At 44.5% G+C, this 17500-nt stretch overlaps 1 protein-coding gene across 1 annotated transcript in view; it reads right to left on the bottom strand.

Annotated features, from left to right (window-relative positions):
- Positions 1–17500, bottom strand: part of prom1b (prominin 1 b) — an 81827-nt gene that overhangs the window by 54413 nt on the left and 9914 nt on the right. The window contains exons 2-3 of the mRNA XM_071408517.1: positions 8296–8357; positions 8183–8209 (exon numbers count right to left, since the gene is read on the bottom strand). Coding sequence (XP_071264618.1) covers positions 8183–8209; positions 8296–8357 — 89 coding nt within the window. The remainder of the gene's footprint in view (positions 1–8182; positions 8210–8295; positions 8358–17500) is intronic.

Genomic DNA, 17500 nt, shown 5'->3' with positions numbered 1-17500 from the left:
CTACCTGTCTGTCAGATGGATAACTACCTGTCTGTTAGAGAGATAACTACCTGTCTGTTAGAGAGATAACTACCTGTCTGTTAGAGATAGATAACTACCTGTCTGTTAGAGAGATAACTACCTGTCTGTTAGAGAGATAACTACCTGTCTGTTAGAGAGACAACTACCTGTCTGTCAGATAGATAACTACCTGTCTGTTAGAGAGATAACTACCTGTCTGTTAGATAGATAACTACCTGTCTGTTAGAGAGACAACTACCTGTCTGTTAGAGAGATAACTACCTGTCTGTTAGAGAGATAACTACCTGTCTGTTAGAGAGATAACTACCTGTCTGTTAGAGAGATAACTACCTGTCTGTTAGAGAGAGATAACTACCTGTCTGTCAGATAGATAACTACCTGTCTGTTAGAGAGATAACTACCTGTCTGTTAGAGAGATAACTACCTGTCTGTTAGATAGATAACTACCTGTCTGTTAGAGAGATAACTACCTGTCTGTTAGATAGATAACTACCTGTCTGTCAGATAGATAACTACCTGTCTGTTAGAGAGATAACTACCTGTCTGTTAGAGAGAGATAACTACCTGTCTGTTAGAGAGATAACTACCTGTCTGTTAGAGAGATAACTACCTGTCTGTTAGAGAGACAACTACCTGTCTGTTAGATAGATAACTACCTGTCTGTTAGAGAGATAACTACCTGTCTGTTAGAGAGATAACTACCTGTCTGTTAGAGAGATAACTACCTGTCTGTTAGATAGATAACTACCTGTCTGTTAGAGAGATAACTACCTGTCTGTTAGAGAGATAACTACCTGTCTGTTAGAGAGACAACTACCTGTCTGTTAGAGAGATAACTACCTGTCTGTTAGAGAGACAACTACCTGTCTGTTAGAGAGATAACTACCTGTCTGTTAGATAGATAACTACCTGTCTGTTAGAGAGATAACTACCTGTCTGTTAGAGAGATAACTACCTGTCTGTTAGAGAGACAACTACCTGTCTGTTAGAGAGATAACTACCTGTCTGTCAGATAGATAACTACCTGTCTGTTAGATAGATAACTACCTGTCTGTTAGAGAGATAACTACCTGTCTGTTAGAGAGATAACTACCTGTCTGTCAGATGGATAACTACCTGTCTGTTAGAGAGATAACTACCTGTCTGTTAGAGAGATAACTACCTGTCTGTTAGATAGATAACTACCTGTCTGTTAGAGAGATAACTACCTGTCTGTTAGAGAGATAACTACCTGTCTGTCAGATAGATAACTACCTGTCCGTTAGAGAGATAACTACCTGTCTGTTAGAGAGAGATAACTACCTGTCTGTTAGAGAGATAACTACCTGTCTGTTAGATAGATAACTACCTGTCTGTTAGAGAGATAACTACCTGTCTGTTAGAGAGATAACTACCTGTCTGTTAGAGAGATAACTACCTGTCTGTTAGAGAGATAACTACCTGTCTGTTAGAGAGAGATAACTACCTGTCTGTTAGAGAGAGATAACTACCTGTCTGTTAGAGAGATAACTACCTGTCCGTTAGAGAGATAACTACCTGTCTGTTAGAGAGAGATAACTACCTGTCTGTTAGAGAGATAACTACCTGTCCGTTAGAGAGATAACTACCTGTCTGTTAGAGAGATAACTACCTGTCTGTTAGAGAGAGATAACTACCTGTCTGTTAGATAGATAACTACCTGTCTGTTAGAGAGAGATAACTACCTGTCTGTTAGAGAGATAACTACCTGTCCGTTAGAGAGATAACTACCTGTCTGTTAGAGAGATAACTACCTGTCTGTTAGAGAGAGATAACTACCTGTCTGTTAGATAGATAACTACCTGTCTGTTAGAGAGATAACTACCTGTCTGTTAGAGAGATAACTACCTGTCTGTTAGATAGATAACTACCTGTTTGTTAGAGAGATAACTACCTGTCTGTTAGATAGATAACTACCTGTCTGTTAGAGAGATAACTACCTGTCTGTTAGATAGATAACTACCTGTCTGTTAGAGAGATAACTACCTGTCCGTTAGAGAGATAACTACCTGTCTGTTAGATAGATAACTACCTGTCTGTTAGAGAGACAACTACCTGTCTGTTAGAGAGATAACTACCTGTCTGTTAGAGAGATAACTACCTGTCTGTTAGAGAGAGATAACTACCTGTCTGTTAGAGAGATAACTACCTGTCTGTTAGAGAGATAACTACCTGTCTGTTAGATAGATAACTACCTGTCCGTTAGAGAGATAACTACCTGTCTGTTAGAGAGATAACTACCTGTCTGTTAGAGAGACAACTACCTGTCTGTTAGAGAGATAACTACCTGTCTGTTAGAGAGATAACTACCTGTCTGTTAGAGAGATAACTACCTGTATGTTAGAGAGATAACTACCTGTCTGTTAGAGAGACAACTACCTGTCTGTTAGAGAGATAACTACCTGTCTGTTAGAGAGATAACTACCTGTCTGTTAGAGAGATAACTACCTGTCTGTTAGAGAGATAACTACCTGTCTGTTAGATAGATAACTACCTGTCTGTTAGAGAGATAACTACCTGTCTGTTAGATAGATAACTACCTGTCTGTTAGAGAGATAACTACCTGTCTGTTAGATAGATAACTACCTGTCTGTTAGAGAGATAACTACCTGTCTGTTAGAGAGATAACTACCTGTCTGTTAGAGAGATAACTACCTGTCTGTTAGAGAGATAACTACCTGTCTGTTAGAGAGATAACTACCTGTCTGTTAGATAGATAACTACCTGTCTGTTAGAGAGATAACTACCTGTCTGTTAGAGAGATAACTACCTGTCTGTTAGAGAGATAACTACCTGTCTGTTAGAGAGATAACTACCTGTCTGTTAGATAGATAACTACCTGTCTGTTAGAGAGATAACTACCTGTCTGTTAGATAGATAACTACCTGTCTGTTAGAGAGACAACTACCTGTCTGTTAGAGAGATAACTACCTGTCTGTTAGAGAGACAACTACCTGTCTGTTAGAGAGACAACTACCTGTCTGTTAGAGAGATAACTACCTGTCTGTCAGATAGATAACTACCTGTCTGTTAGAGAGATAACTACCTGTCTGTTAGATAGATAACTACCTGTCTGTCAGAGAGATAACTACCTGTCTGTCAGAGAGATAACTACCTGTCTGTTAGATAGATAACTACCTGTCTGTTAGAGAGATAACTACCTGTCTGTTAGAGAGAGATAACTACCTGTCTGTTAGATAGATAACTACCTGTCTGTTAGAGAGAGATAACTACCTGTCTGTTAGAGAGATAACTACCTGTCCGTTAGAGAGATAACTACCTGTCTGTTAGAGAGATAACTACCTGTCTGTTAGAGAGAGATAACTACCTGTCTGTTAGATAGATAACTACCTGTCTGTTAGAGAGATAACTACCTGTCTGTTAGAGAGATAACTACCTGTCTGTTAGATAGATAACTACCTGTTTGTTAGAGAGATAACTACCTGTCTGTTAGATAGATAACTACCTGTCTGTTAGAGAGATAACTACCTGTCTGTTAGATAGATAACTACCTGTCTGTTAGAGAGATAACTACCTGTTCGTTAGAGAGATAACTACCTGTCTGTTAGAGAGATAACTACCTGTCCGTTAGAGAGATAACTACCTGTCTGTTAGATAGATAACTACCTGTCTGTTAGAGAGACAACTACCTGTCTGTTAGAGAGATAACTACCTGTCTGTTAGAGAGATAACTACCTGTCTGTTAGAGAGAGATAACTACCTGTCTGTTAGAGAGATAACTACCTGTCTGTTAGAGAGATAACTACCTGTCTGTTAGATAGATAACTACCTGTCCGTTAGAGAGATAACTACCTGTCTGTTAGAGAGATAACTACCTGTCTGTTAGAGAGACAACTACCTGTCTGTTAGAGAGATAACTACCTGTCTGTTAGAGAGATAACTACCTGTCTGTTAGAGAGATAACTACCTGTATGTTAGAGAGATAACTACCTGTCTGTTAGAGAGACAACTACCTGTCTGTTAGAGAGATAACTACCTGTCTGTTAGAGAGATAACTACCTGTCTGTTAGAGAGATAACTACCTGTCTGTTAGATAGATAACTACCTGTCTGTTAGAGAGATAACTACCTGTCTGTTAGAGAGATAACTACCTGTCTGTTAGAGAGATAACTACCTGTCCGTTAGAGAGATAACTACCTGTCTGTCAGATAGATAACTACCTGTCTGTTAGAGAGATAACTACCTGTCTGTTAGAGAGATAACTACCTGTCTGTTAGAGAGACAACTACCTGTCTGTTAGAGAGATAACTACCTGTCTGTTAGAGAGATAACTACCTGTCTGTTAGAGAGATAACTACCTGTCTGTTAGATAGATAACTACCTGTCTGTTAGAGAGATAACTACCTGTCTGTCAGATAGATAACTACCTGTCTGTTAGAGAGACAACTACCTGTCTGTTAGAGAGATAACTACCTGTCTGTTAGATAGATAACTACCTGTCTGTTAGAGAGATAACTACCTGTCTGTTAGAGAGATAACTACCTGTCCGTTAGAGAGATAACTACCTGTCTGTCAGATAGATAACTACCTGTCTGTTAGAGAGATAACTACCTGTCTGTTAGAGAGATAACTACCTGTCCGTTAGAGAGATAACTACCTGTCTGTTAGATAGATAACTACCTGTCTGTTAGAGAGAGATAACTACCTGTCTGTTAGATAGATAACTACCTGTCTGTTAGAGAGATAACTACCTGTCTGTTAGAGAGATAACTACCTGTCTGTTAGATAGATAACTACCTGTCTGTTAGAGAGACAACTACCTGTCTGTTAGATAGACAACTACCTGTCCGTTAGAGAGATAACTACCTGTCTGTTAGAGAGACAACTACCTGTCTGTCAGATAGATAACTACCTGTCTGTTAGATAGATAACTACCTGTCTGTTAGAGAGAGATAACTACCTGTCTGTTAGAGAGATAACTACCTGTCTGTTAGAGAGATAACTACCTGTCTGTTAGATAGATAACTACCTGTCTGTTAGAGAGAGATAACTACCTGTCTGTTAGATAGATAACTACCTGTCTGTTAGAGAGAGATAACTACCTGTCTGTTAGAGAGATAACTACCTGTCTGTTAGAGAGATAACTACCTGTCTGTTAGATAGATAACTACCTGTCTGTCAGATAGATAACTACCTGTCTGTTAGAGAGATAACTACCTGTCTGTTAGAGAGAGATAACTACCTGTCTGTTAGATAGATAACTACCTGTCTGTTAGAGAGAGATAACTACCTGTCTGTTAGATAGATAACTACCTGTCTGTTAGAGAGACAACTACCTGTCTGTTAGAGAGATAACTACCTGTCTGTTAGAGAGACAACTACCTGTCTGTTAGAGAGATAACTACCTGTCCGTTAGAGAGATAACTACCTGTCTGTTAGATAGATAACTACCTGTCTGTTAGAGAGATAACTACCTGTCTGTTAGAGAGATAACTACCTGTCTGTTAGATAGATAACTACCTGTCTGTTAGAGAGATAACTACCTGTCTGTTAGAGAGATAACTACCTGTCTGTTAGAGAGAGATAACTACCTGTCCGTTAGAGAGATAACTACCTGTCTGTTAGATAGATAACTACCTGTTTGTTAGAGAGATAACTACCTGTCTGTTAGAGAGATAACTACCTGTCTGTTAGAGAGATAACTACCTGTCTGTTAGAGAGACAACTACCTGTCTGTTAGAGAGATAACTACCTGTCTGTTAGAGAGATAACTACCTGTCTGTTAGAGAGATAACTACCTGTCTGTTAGAGAGACAACTACCTGTCTGTTAGAGAGATAACTACCTGTCTGTTAGAGAGATAACTACCTGTCTGTTAGAGAGATAACTACCTGTCCGTTAGAGAGATAACTACCTGTCTGTCAGATAGATAACTACCTGTCTGTTAGAGAGATAACTACCTGTCTGTTAGAGAGATAACTACCTGTCTGTTAGAGAGATAACTACCTGTCCGTTAGAGAGATAACTACCTGTCTGTTAGAGAGATAACTACCTGTCTGTTAGATAGATAACTACCTGTCTGTTAGAGAGATAACTACCTGTCTGTTAGATAGATAACTACCTGTCTGTTAGAGAGATAACTACCTGTCTGTTAGATAGATAACTACCTGTCTGTTAGAGAGATAACTACCTGTCTGTTAGAGAGATAACTACCTGTCTGTTAGAGAGATAACTACCTGTCTGTTAGAGAGATAACTACCTGTTTGTTAGAGAGATAACTACCTGTCTGTTAGAGAGATAACTACCTGTCTGTTAGAGAGATAACTACCTGTCTGTTAGAGAGACAACTACCTGTCTGTTAGATAGATAACTACCTGTCTGTTAGAGAGATAACTACCTGTCTGTTAGAGAGATAACTACCTGTCTGTTAGAGAGATAACTACCTGTCTGTTAGAGAGATAACTACCTGTCTGTTAGAGAGATAACTACCTGTCTGTTAGAGAGATAACTACCTGTCTGTTAGAGAGATAACTACCTGTCTGTTAGATAGATAACTACCTGTCTGTTAGAGAGACAACTACCTGTCTGTTAGAGAGATAACTACCTGTCTGTTAGAGAGATAACTACCTGTCTGTCAGAGAGATAACTACCTGTCTGTTAGATAGATAACTACCTGTCTGTTAGAGAGATAACTACCTGTCTGTTAGAGAGAGATAACTACCTGTCTGTTAGATAGATAACTACCTGTCTGTTAGAGAGATAACTACCTGTCTGTTAGAGAGATAACTACCTGTCTGTTAGAGAGATAACTACCTGTCTGTTAGAGAGACAACTACCTGTCTGTTAGAGAGACAACTACCTGTCTGTTAGAGAGATAACTACCTGTATGTTAGAGAGATAACTACCTGTCTGTTAGAGAGATAACTACCTGTTTGTTAGAGAGATAACTACCTGTCTGTTAGAGAGATAACTACCTGTCTGTTAGAGAGATAACTACCTGTCTGTTAGATAGATAACTACCTGTCTGTTAGAGATAGATAACTACCTGTCTGTTAGAGAGATAACTACCTGTCTGTTAGAGAGATAACTACCTGTCTGTTAGAGAGATAACTACCTGTCTGTTAGATAGATAACTACCTGTCTGTTAGAGAGACAACTACCTGTCTGTTAGAGAGATAACTACCTGTCCGTTAGAGAGACAACTACCTGTCTGTTAGAGAGATAACTACCTGTCTGTTAGAGAGACAACTACCTGTCTGTTAGAGAGATAACTACCTGTCTGTTAGAGAGACAACTACCTGTCTGTTAGAGAGATAACTACCTGTCTGTTAGATAGATAACTACCTGTCTGTTAGAGAGATAACTACCTGTCTGTTAGAGAGAGATAACTACCTGTCTGTTAGAGAGATAACTACCTGTCTGTTAGATAGATAACTACCTGTCTGTTAGATAGATAACTACCTGTCTGTTAGAGAGACAACTACCTGTCTGTTAGAGAGATAACTACCTGTCTGTTAGAGAGACAACTACCTGTCTGTTAGAGAGATAACTACCTGTCTGTCAGATAGATAACTACCTGTCTGTTAGAGAGATAACTACCTGTCTGTTAGATAGATAACTACCTGTCTGTTAGAGAGATAACTACCTGTCTGTCAGATAGATAACTACCTGTCTGTTAGAGAGATAACTACCTGTCTGTTAGAGAGACAACTACCTGTCTGTTAGAGAGACAACTACCTGTCTGTTAGAGAGATAACTACCTGTCTGTTAGAGAGATAACTACCTGTCTGTTAGAGAGATAACTACCTGTCTGTTAGAGAGATAACTACCTGTCTGTTAGAGAGATAACTACCTGTCTGTTAGAGAGATAACTACCTGTCTGTTAGAGAGATAACTACCTGTTTGTTAGAGAGATAACTACCTGTCTGTTAGAGAGATAACTACCTGTCTGTTAGAGAGATAACTACCTGTCTGTTAGAGAGATAACTACCTGTCTGTTAGAGAGATAACTACCTGTCTGTTAGAGAGAGATAACTACCTGTCTGTTAGAGAGATAACTACCTGTCTGTTAGAGAGATAACTACCTGTCTGTTAGAGAGATAACTACCTGTCTGTTAGAGAGATAACTACCTGTCTGTTAGAGAGACAACTACCTGTCTGTTAGAGAGAGATAACTACTTTACCTGTAGCATCAGGACAACGTTCTCTGGCTGCAACAGCAGAAAACACAGAGTTACAGCGTGTTAGTGAGTTATACATTATTATATCTAACAGAGTTAGTATTACAGCAGCCTACCTTGCGATAGTCCTCTAGTTTTATCCCTCCCATGTTCTGTTGGATGACTTTTACGATGAGATCTGAGAACAAAATACAACCTCATTAGCCAATCACTTAGCACAAGTCTCGTTAGCCAATTACACAACGCAACCTCCTCAGCCAATCACATAACGCACACTTGTTAGCCAATCACACAATACAATAGTCATTAGCCAATCACATACAACAGTCGTTAGCTCCTAGCCGTTTCCACTTCACAATTACAGTTCACCGGGGCGACTTTAGCAGGGCAGAAAATTGATAAAATGACTTGTTGGAAAGGTGGCATCCTCTGACGGTGCCACGTTGAAAGACACTGAGCTCTTCAGTACGGCCATTCCACTGCCAGTGTTTCCCTATGGAGATTGCATGGCTCTGTGCTGGATTTTATGTTGACAGTATGTCTCTATTTAGATCGGATGCAGTAATACCTGATCTTCTGCTCAGCAGGTACACACACACACACACACAGTCACACAGTCACACACACACACACACACACACACACACACACACACACACACACACACACACACACAAAGACACACAAAGACACACACACACACACACAGAGAGAGAAAGACAGACCCTTTTTTACATATGAGGTGAAAGGTAAAGGGGTAAAGTGGGTTGATTTGGAGTGAATTTGGGGGGTGAGGGGCTGTGTTCTAGAACTGTCTGGTCAGTAAAAAGCTGTGTTCTAGAACTGTCTGGTCAGTAAAAAGCTGTGTTCTAGAACTGTCTGGTCAGTAAAAAGATGTTCTAGAACTGTCTGGTCAGTAAAAAGCTGTGTTCTAGAATTGTCTGGTCAGTAAAAAGCTGTGTTCTAGAACTGTCTGGTCAGTAAAAAGCTGTTTTAGAACTGTCTGGTCAGTAAAAAGCTGTTCTAGAACTGTCTGGTCAGTAAAAAGCTGTTCTAGAACTGTCTGGTCAGTAAAAAGCTGTGTTCTAGAACTGTCTGGTCAGTAAAAATATGTGTTCTAGAACTGTCTGGTCAGTAAAAAGCTGTGTTCTAGAACTGTCTGGTCAGTAAAAAGCTGTGTTCTAGAACTGTCTGGTCAGTAAAAAGCTGTGTTCTAGAACTGTCTGGTCAGTAAAAAGCTGTGTTCTAGAACTGTCTGGTCAGTAAAAAGCTGTGTTCTAGAACTGTCTGGTCAGTAAAAAGCTGTGTTCTAGAACTGTCTGGTCAGTAAAAAGCTGTGTTCTAGAACTATCTGGTGTTATGCTGGTGAATGAGGACCCAAAAGCGACGTAATAGAAACAGAGTCTTTATTCCAGTCTTAAACAAACAATGATTCTCCTGGATATTATCAAAGGTAAATCCAAAACAGGAAACTGAAATCCTCTCGTCAGTAGAGAGGAACGACTGGAGACGCGACCACAGACTGCAGGTCGCTTCAGGAAGGCACAGGCCGTAGCTGACATAGACACCTGCTCACACGCAGCATCTGAAGAAGGCAAAAACACGACAGGGCGGAACAAGGACACAGAACAGCAAACATCAAACAAGAATCCGACAAGGACAGAAGCGGAAAACAGAGGGAGAAATAGGGACTCTAATCAGAGGGCAAAATAGGGGACAGGTGTGAAAGAGTAAATGAGGTCGTTAGGAGAATGAGAAACAGCTGGGAGCAGGAACGGAACGATAGAGAGAGAGAGCGGGAGAGGGAGAGAGGGAGGAGGAGAGAGAGGGATAGAAAGAGGGAAAGAACCTAATAAGACCAGCAGAGGGAAGCACAGGGACAAGACATGATGATCAAAGACAAAACATGACAGTACCCCCCCACTCACCGAGCGCCTCCTGGCGCACTCGAGGAGGAACCCTGGCGGCAACGAAGGAAATCATCAATCAACGAACGGTCCAGCACGTCCCGAGATGGAACCCAACTCCTCTCCTCAGGACCGTAACCCTCCCAATCCACTAAGTACTGGTGACCACGTCCCCGAGAACGCATGTCCATGATCCTCCGTACCTTGTAAATAGGTGCGCCCTCGACAAGGACGGGGGGGGGGGAGGGAAGACGAACGGGGGCGCGAAGAAAAGGCTTGACACAAGAGACATGGAACACAGGGTGGACGCGACGAAGATGTCGCGGAAGAAGCAGTCGCACAGCGACAGGATTGACGACCTGAGAGACACGGAACGGACCAATGAACCGCGGAGTCAACTTGCGAGAAGCTGTCGTAAGGGGAAGGTTACGAGTGGAAAGCCACACTCTCTGACCGCGACAATACCTAGGACTCTTAATCCTACGTTTATTGGCGGCTCTCACAGTCTGCGCCCTGTAACGGCAAAGTGCAGACCTGACCCTCCTCCAGGTGCGCTCACAACGTTGGACAAAAGCCTGAGCGGAGGGAACGCTGGACTCGGCGAGCTGGGACGAGAACAGAGGAGGCTGGTAACCAAGACTACTCTGAAACGGAGATAGCCCGGTAGCAGACGAAGGAAGCGAGTTGTGAGCGTACTCAGCCCAGGGGAGCTGTTCTGCCCAAGACGCAGGGTTTCGAAACGAAAGGCTGCGTAATATGCGACCAATCGACTGATTGGCCCTTTCTGCTTGACCGTTAGACTGGGGATGAAACCCGGAAGAGAGACTGACGGAAGCACCAATCAAACGACAGAACTCCCTCCAAAACTGTGACGTGAATTGCGGACCTCTGTCTGAAACGGCGTCTAACGGGAGGCCATGAATTCTGAACACATTCTCAATGATGATTTGTGCCGTCTCCTTAGCGGAAGGAAGCTTAGCGAGGGGAATGAAATGTGCCGCCTTAGAGAACCTATCGATAACCGTAAGAATCACAGTCTTCCCCGCAGACGAAGGCAGACCGGTAATAAAGTCTAAGGCGATGTGAGACCATGGTCGAGAAGGAATGGGAAGCGGTCTGAGACGACCGGCAGGAGGAGAGTTACATGACTTAGTCTGCGCGCAGTCCGAACAAGCAGCCACGAAACGGCGCGTGTCCCGCTCCTGAGTAGGCCACCAAAACCGCTGGCGAATAGAAGCAAGCGTACCCCGAACGCCGGGGTGGCCAGCTAACTTGGCAGAATGAGCCCACTGAAGAACAGCCAGACGAGTAGAGACAGGAACGAACAGAAGGTTACTAGGACAAGCGCGCGGCGACGCAGTGTGAGTGAGTGCTTGCTTTACCTGTCTCTCAATTCCCCAGACAGTCAACCCGACAACACGCCCTTCAGGGAGAATCCCCTCGGGGTCGGTAGAAGCCACAGAAGAACTAAAGAGACGGGATAAGGCATCAGGCTTGGTGTTCTTATTTCCCGGGCGATAGGAAATCACGAACTCGAAACGAGCGAAAAACAACGCCCAACGAGCTTGACGTGCATTAAGTCGTTTGGCAGAACGGATGTACTCAAGGTTCTTATGGTCAGTCCAAACGACAAAAGGGACGGTCGCCCCCTCCAACCACTGTCGCCATTCGCCTATGGCTAAGCGGATGGCGAGCAGTTCGCGGTTACCCACATCATAGTTGCGTTCCGATGGCGACAGGCGATGAGAAAAGTAAGCGCAAGGATGGACCTTATCGTCAGACTGGAAGCGCTGGGACAGAATGGCTCCCACGCCCACCTCTGAAGCGTCAACCTCGACAATGAATTGTTTAGTGACGTCAGGAGTAACAAGGATAGGGGCGGATGTAAAACGCTTCTTGAGGAGATCAAAAGCTCCCTGGGCGGAACCGGACCACTTAAAGCAAGTCTTGACAGAAGTCAGAGCTGTGAGAGGAGCAGCCACTTGACCGAAATTACGAATGAAACGCCGATAGAAATTAGCGAAACCGAGAAAGCGCTGTAACTCGACACGTGACTTAGGAACGGGCCAATCGCTGACTGCCTGGACCTTAGCGGGATCCATCTGAATGCCTTCAGCGGAAATAACAGATCCGAGAAATGTGACAGAGGAGACATGAAAGGCGCACTTCTCAGCCTTCACGTAGAGACAATTCTCTAAAAGGCGCTGGAGTACACGTCGAACGTGCTGAACATGAATCTCGAGTGACGGTGAAAAAAATCAGGATATCGTCAAGGTAAACGAAAACAAAGATGTTCAGCATGTCTCTCAGTACATCATTAACTAATGCCTGAAAGACAGCTGGAGCATTAGCGAGACCGAACGGCAGAACCCGGTATTCAAAATGCCCTAACGGAGTGTTAAACGCCGTTTTCCACTCGTCCCCCTCTCTGATGCGTACGAGATGGTAAGCGTTACGAAGGTCCAACTTAGTAAAGAACCTGGCTCCCTGCAGAATCTCGAAGGCTGACGACATAAGGGGAAGCGGATAACGATTCTTAACCGTTATGTCATTCAGCCCTCGATAATCCACGCAGGGGCGCAGAGTACCGTCCTTCTTCTTAACAAAGAAAAACCCCGCTCCGGCGGGAGAGGAAGAAGGCACCACGGTACCGGCGTCGAGAGAAACAGACAGATAATCCTCGAGAGCCTTACGTTCGGGAGCCGACAGAGAGTATAGTCTACCCCGAGGGGGAGTGGTCCCCGGAAGGAGATCAATACAACAATCATACGACCGGTGAGGAGGAAGAGAGTTGGCTCTGGACCGACTGAAGACCGTGCGTAGATCATGATATTCCTCCGGCACTCCTGTCAAATCACCAGGTTCCTCCTGAGTAGAGGGGACAGAAGAAACAGGAGGGATAGCAGACATTAAACACTTCACATGACAAGAAACGTTCCAGGATAGGATAGAATTACTAGACCAATTAATAGAAGGATTATGACATACTAGCCAGGGATGACCCAAAACAACAGGTGTAAAAGGTGAACGAAAAATCAAAAAGGAAATGGTCTCACTGTGGTTACCAGATACTGTGAGGGTTAAAGGTAGTGTCTCACATCTGATACTGGGGAGAGGACTACCATCTAAGGCGAACATGGGCGTGGGCTTCCCTAACTGTCTGAGAGGAATGTCATGTTTCCGAGCCCATGCTTCGTCCATAAAACAACCCTCAGCCCCAGAGTCTATCAAGGCACTGCAGGAAGCAGCCGAACCGGTCCAGCGTAGATGGACCGACAAGGTAGTACAGGATCTTGATGGAGAGACCTGAGTAGTAGCGCTCACCAGTAGCCCTCCGCTTACTGATGAGCTCTGGCCTTTTACTGGACATGACATGACAAAATGTCCAGCAGAACCGCAATAGAGGCAAAGGCGGTTGGTGATTCTCCGTTCCCTCTCCTTAGTCGAGATGCGAATACCTCCCAGCTGCATGGGCTCAGTCTCTGAGCCGATGGGAGGAGATGGTTGAGATGCGGAGAGGGGAAACACCGTTAACGCGAGCTCTCTTCCACGAGCTCGGTGACGAAGATCTACCCGTCGTTCTATGCGGATGGCGAGTGCAATCAAAGAGTCCACGCTGGAAGGAACCTCCCGGGAGAGAATCTCATCCTTAACCTCAGCGTGGAGTCCCTCCAGAAAACGAGCGAGCAACGCCGGCTCGTTCCAGTCACTGGATGCAGCAAGAGTGCGAAACTCTATAGAGTAATCCGTTATGGATCGATCACCTTGACATAGGGAAGCCAGGGCCCTGGAAGCCTCCTTCCCAAAAACTGAACGATCAAAAACCCGTATCATCTCCTCCTTAAAGTTCTGATAGACGTTAGAACACTCAGCCCTTGCCTCCCAGATAGCTGTGCCCCACTCCCGAGCCCGACCAGTAAGGAGTGATATGACGTAAGCGATCCGAGCTCTCTCTCCTGAGTATGTGTTGGGCTGGAGAGAGAACACAATATCACACTGGGTGAGAAAGGAGCGACACTCAGTGGGCTGCCCAGAGTAACATGGTGGGTTATTAACCCTAGGCTCCGGAGACTCGGAAGACCAGGAAGTAGCTGGTGGCACGAGACGAAGACTCTGAAACTGTCCTGAGAGATCGGAGACATGAGCGGCCAGGGTCTCAACGGCATGACGAGCAGCAGACAATTCCTGCTCGTGTCTGCCGAGCATTGCTCCCTGGATCTCGACGGCAGTGTTACGAGAATCCGTAGTCGCTGGGTCCATTCTTGGTCGGATTCTTCTGTTATGCTGGTGAATGAGGACCCAAAAGCGACGTAATAGAAACAGAGTCTTTATTCCAGTCTTAAACAAACAATGATTGCCCTGGATATTATCAAAGGTAAATCCAAAACAGGAAACTGAAATCCTCTCGTCAGTAGAGAGGAACGACTGGAGACGCGACCACAGACTGCAGGTCGCTTCAGGAAGGCACAGGCCGTAGCTGACATAGACACCTGCTCACACGCAGCATCTGAAGAAGGCAAAAACACGACAGGGCGGAACAAGGACACAGAACAGCAAACATCAAACAAGAATCCGACAAGGACAGAAGCGGAAAACAGAGGGAGAAATAGGGACTCTAATCAGAGGGCAAAATAGGGGACAGGTGTGAAAGAGTAAATGAGGTCGTTAGGAGAATGAGAAACAGCTGGGAGCAGGAACGGAACGATAGAGAGAGAGAGCGGGAGAGGGAGAGAGGGAGGAGGAGAGAGAGGGATAGAAAGAGGGAAAGAACCTAATAAGACCAGCAGAGGGAAGCACAGGGACAAGACATGATGATCAAAGACAAAACATGACATCTGGTCAGATAAAAGCTGTGTTCTAGAACTGTCTGGTCAGTTAAAAGCTGTGTTCTAGAACTGTCTGGTCAGTAGAAAGATGTGTTCTAGAACTGTCTGCTCAGAAAAAATATGTGTTCTAGAACTGTCTGGTCAGAAAAAAGCTGTGTTCTAGAACTGTCTGGTCAGTAAAAAGCTGTGTTCTAGAACTATCTGTTCAGTTAAAAGCTGTGTTCTAGAACTGTCTGGTCAGTAAAAAGCTGTGTTCTAGAACTGTCTGGTCATTAAAAAGCTGTGTTCTAGAACTGTCTGGTCAGTAAAAAGCTGTGTTCTAGAACTGTCTGGTCAGTAAAAAGCTGTGTTCTAGAACTGTCTGGTCAGTAAAAAGCTGTGTTCTAGAACTGTCTGGTCAGTAAAAAGCTGTGTTCTAGAACTGTCTGGTCAGTAAAAAGCTGTGTTGTCTGGCTGATAATCCAATTCCAGTAAAATGGCTTCAGTCCCAAGACCCTCCTGACCTCTCTGTAACGGCTAACAGCTAACAGCTAACAGCTAGCAGTATTACAATTCACTGCCCTGTCCCACCCTCCTGACCTCTCTGTAACGGCTAACAGCTAACAGCTAACAGCTAGCAGTATTACAATTCACTGCCCTGTCCCACCCTCCTGACCTCTCTGTAACGGCTAACAGCTAACAGCTAACAGCTAGCAGTATTACAATTCACTGCCCTGTCCCACCCTCCTGACCTCTCTGTAATGGCTAACAGCTAACAGCTAGCAGTATTACAATTCACTGCCCTGTCCCACCCTCCTGACCTCTCTGTAACGGCTAACAGCTAACAGTATTACAATTCACTGCCCTGTCCCACCCTCCTGACCTCTCTGTAACGGCTAACAGCTAACAGCTAGCAGTATTACAATTCACAGCCCTGTCCCACCCTCCTGACCTCTCTGTAACGGCTAACAGCTAACAGCTAGCAGTATTACAATTTACTGCCCTGTCCCACCCTCCTGACCTCTCTGTAACGGCTAACAGCTAACAGCTAGCAGCATTACAATTCACTGCCCTGTCCCACCCTCCTGACCTCTCTGTAACAGCTAACAGCTACAGCTAACAGTTTTATCAATTCACTGCCCTGTCCCACCATCCTGACCACTCTGTAACGGATAACAGCTAACAGCTAACAGCTAACAGCTAACAGCTAGCAGTATTAAAATTCACTGCCCTGTCCCACCCTCCTGACCTCTCTGTAACAGCTAACAGCTAACAGCTAACAGCTAGCAGTATTACAATTCACTGCCCTGTCCCACCCTCCTGACCTCTCTGTAACAGCTAACAGCTTGCAGTGTTACAATTCACTGCCCTGTCCCACCCTCCTGACCTCTCTGTAACAGCTAACAGCTAGCAGTATTACAATTCACTGCCCTGTCCCACCCTCCTGACCTCTCTGTAACGGCTAACAGCTAACAGCTAACAGCTAACAGCTAGCAGTATTACAATTCACTGCCCTGTCCCACCCTCCTGACCTCTCTGTAACGGCTAACAGCTAACAGCTAGCAGTATTACAATTCACTGCCCTGTCCCACCCTCCTGACCTCTCTGTAACGGCTAACAGCTAACAGCTAGCAGTATTACAATTCACTACCCTGTCCCACCCTCCTGACCTCTCTGTAACGGCTAACAGCTAACAGCTAACAGCTAGCAGTATTACAATTCACTGCCCTGTCCCACCCTCCTGACCTCTCTGTAACGGCTAACAGCTAACAGCTAGCAGTATTACAATTCACTGTCCTGTCCCACCCTCCTGACCTCTCTGTAACGGCTAACAGCTAACAGCTAACAGCTAGCAGTATTACAATTCACTGCCCTGTCCCACCCTCATGACCTCTCTGTAACGGCTAACAGCTAACAGCTAACAGTTTTACAATTCACTGCCCTGTCCCACCCTCCTGACCTCTCTGTAACGGCTAACAGCTAACAGCTAAGAGGTATTACAATTCACTGCCCTGTCCCACCCTCCTGACCTCTCTGTAATGGCTAACAGCTAACAGCTAGCAGTATTACAATTCACTGCCCTGTACCACCCTCCTGACCTCTCTGTAACGGCTAACAGCTAACAGCTAACAGCTAACAGTATTACAATTCACTGCCCTGTCCCACCCTCCTGACCTCTCTGTAACGGCTAACAGCTAACAGCTAACAGCTAACAGTATTACAATTCACTGCCCTGTCCCACCCTCCTGACCTCTCTGTAACGGCTAACAGCTAACAGCTAACAGTATTACAATTCACTGCCCTGTACCACCCACCTGACCTCTCTGTAACGGCTAACAGCTAACAGCTAACAGCTAGCAGTATTACAATTCACTGCCCTGTCCCACCCTCCTGACCTCTCTGTAACGGCTAACAGCTAACAGCTAACAGCTAACAGTATTACAATTCACTGCCCTGTCCCACCCTCCTGACCTCTCTGTAACGGCTAACAGCTAACAGCTAACAGCTAACAGTATTACAATTCACTGCCCTGTCCCACCCTCCTGACCTCTCTGTAACGGCTAACAGCTAACAGCTAACAGCTAACAGCTAACAGTATTACAATTCAC

This window comes from Salvelinus alpinus, chromosome 6 (assembly GCF_045679555.1).
Source record: "Salvelinus alpinus chromosome 6, SLU_Salpinus.1, whole genome shotgun sequence".
NCBI classification, from domain to species: domain Eukaryota; kingdom Metazoa; phylum Chordata; class Actinopteri; order Salmoniformes; family Salmonidae; genus Salvelinus; species Salvelinus alpinus.
Note: the sequence above shows the minus strand (reverse complement) of the source record. Positions and strands in the feature narration are given on the sequence as shown.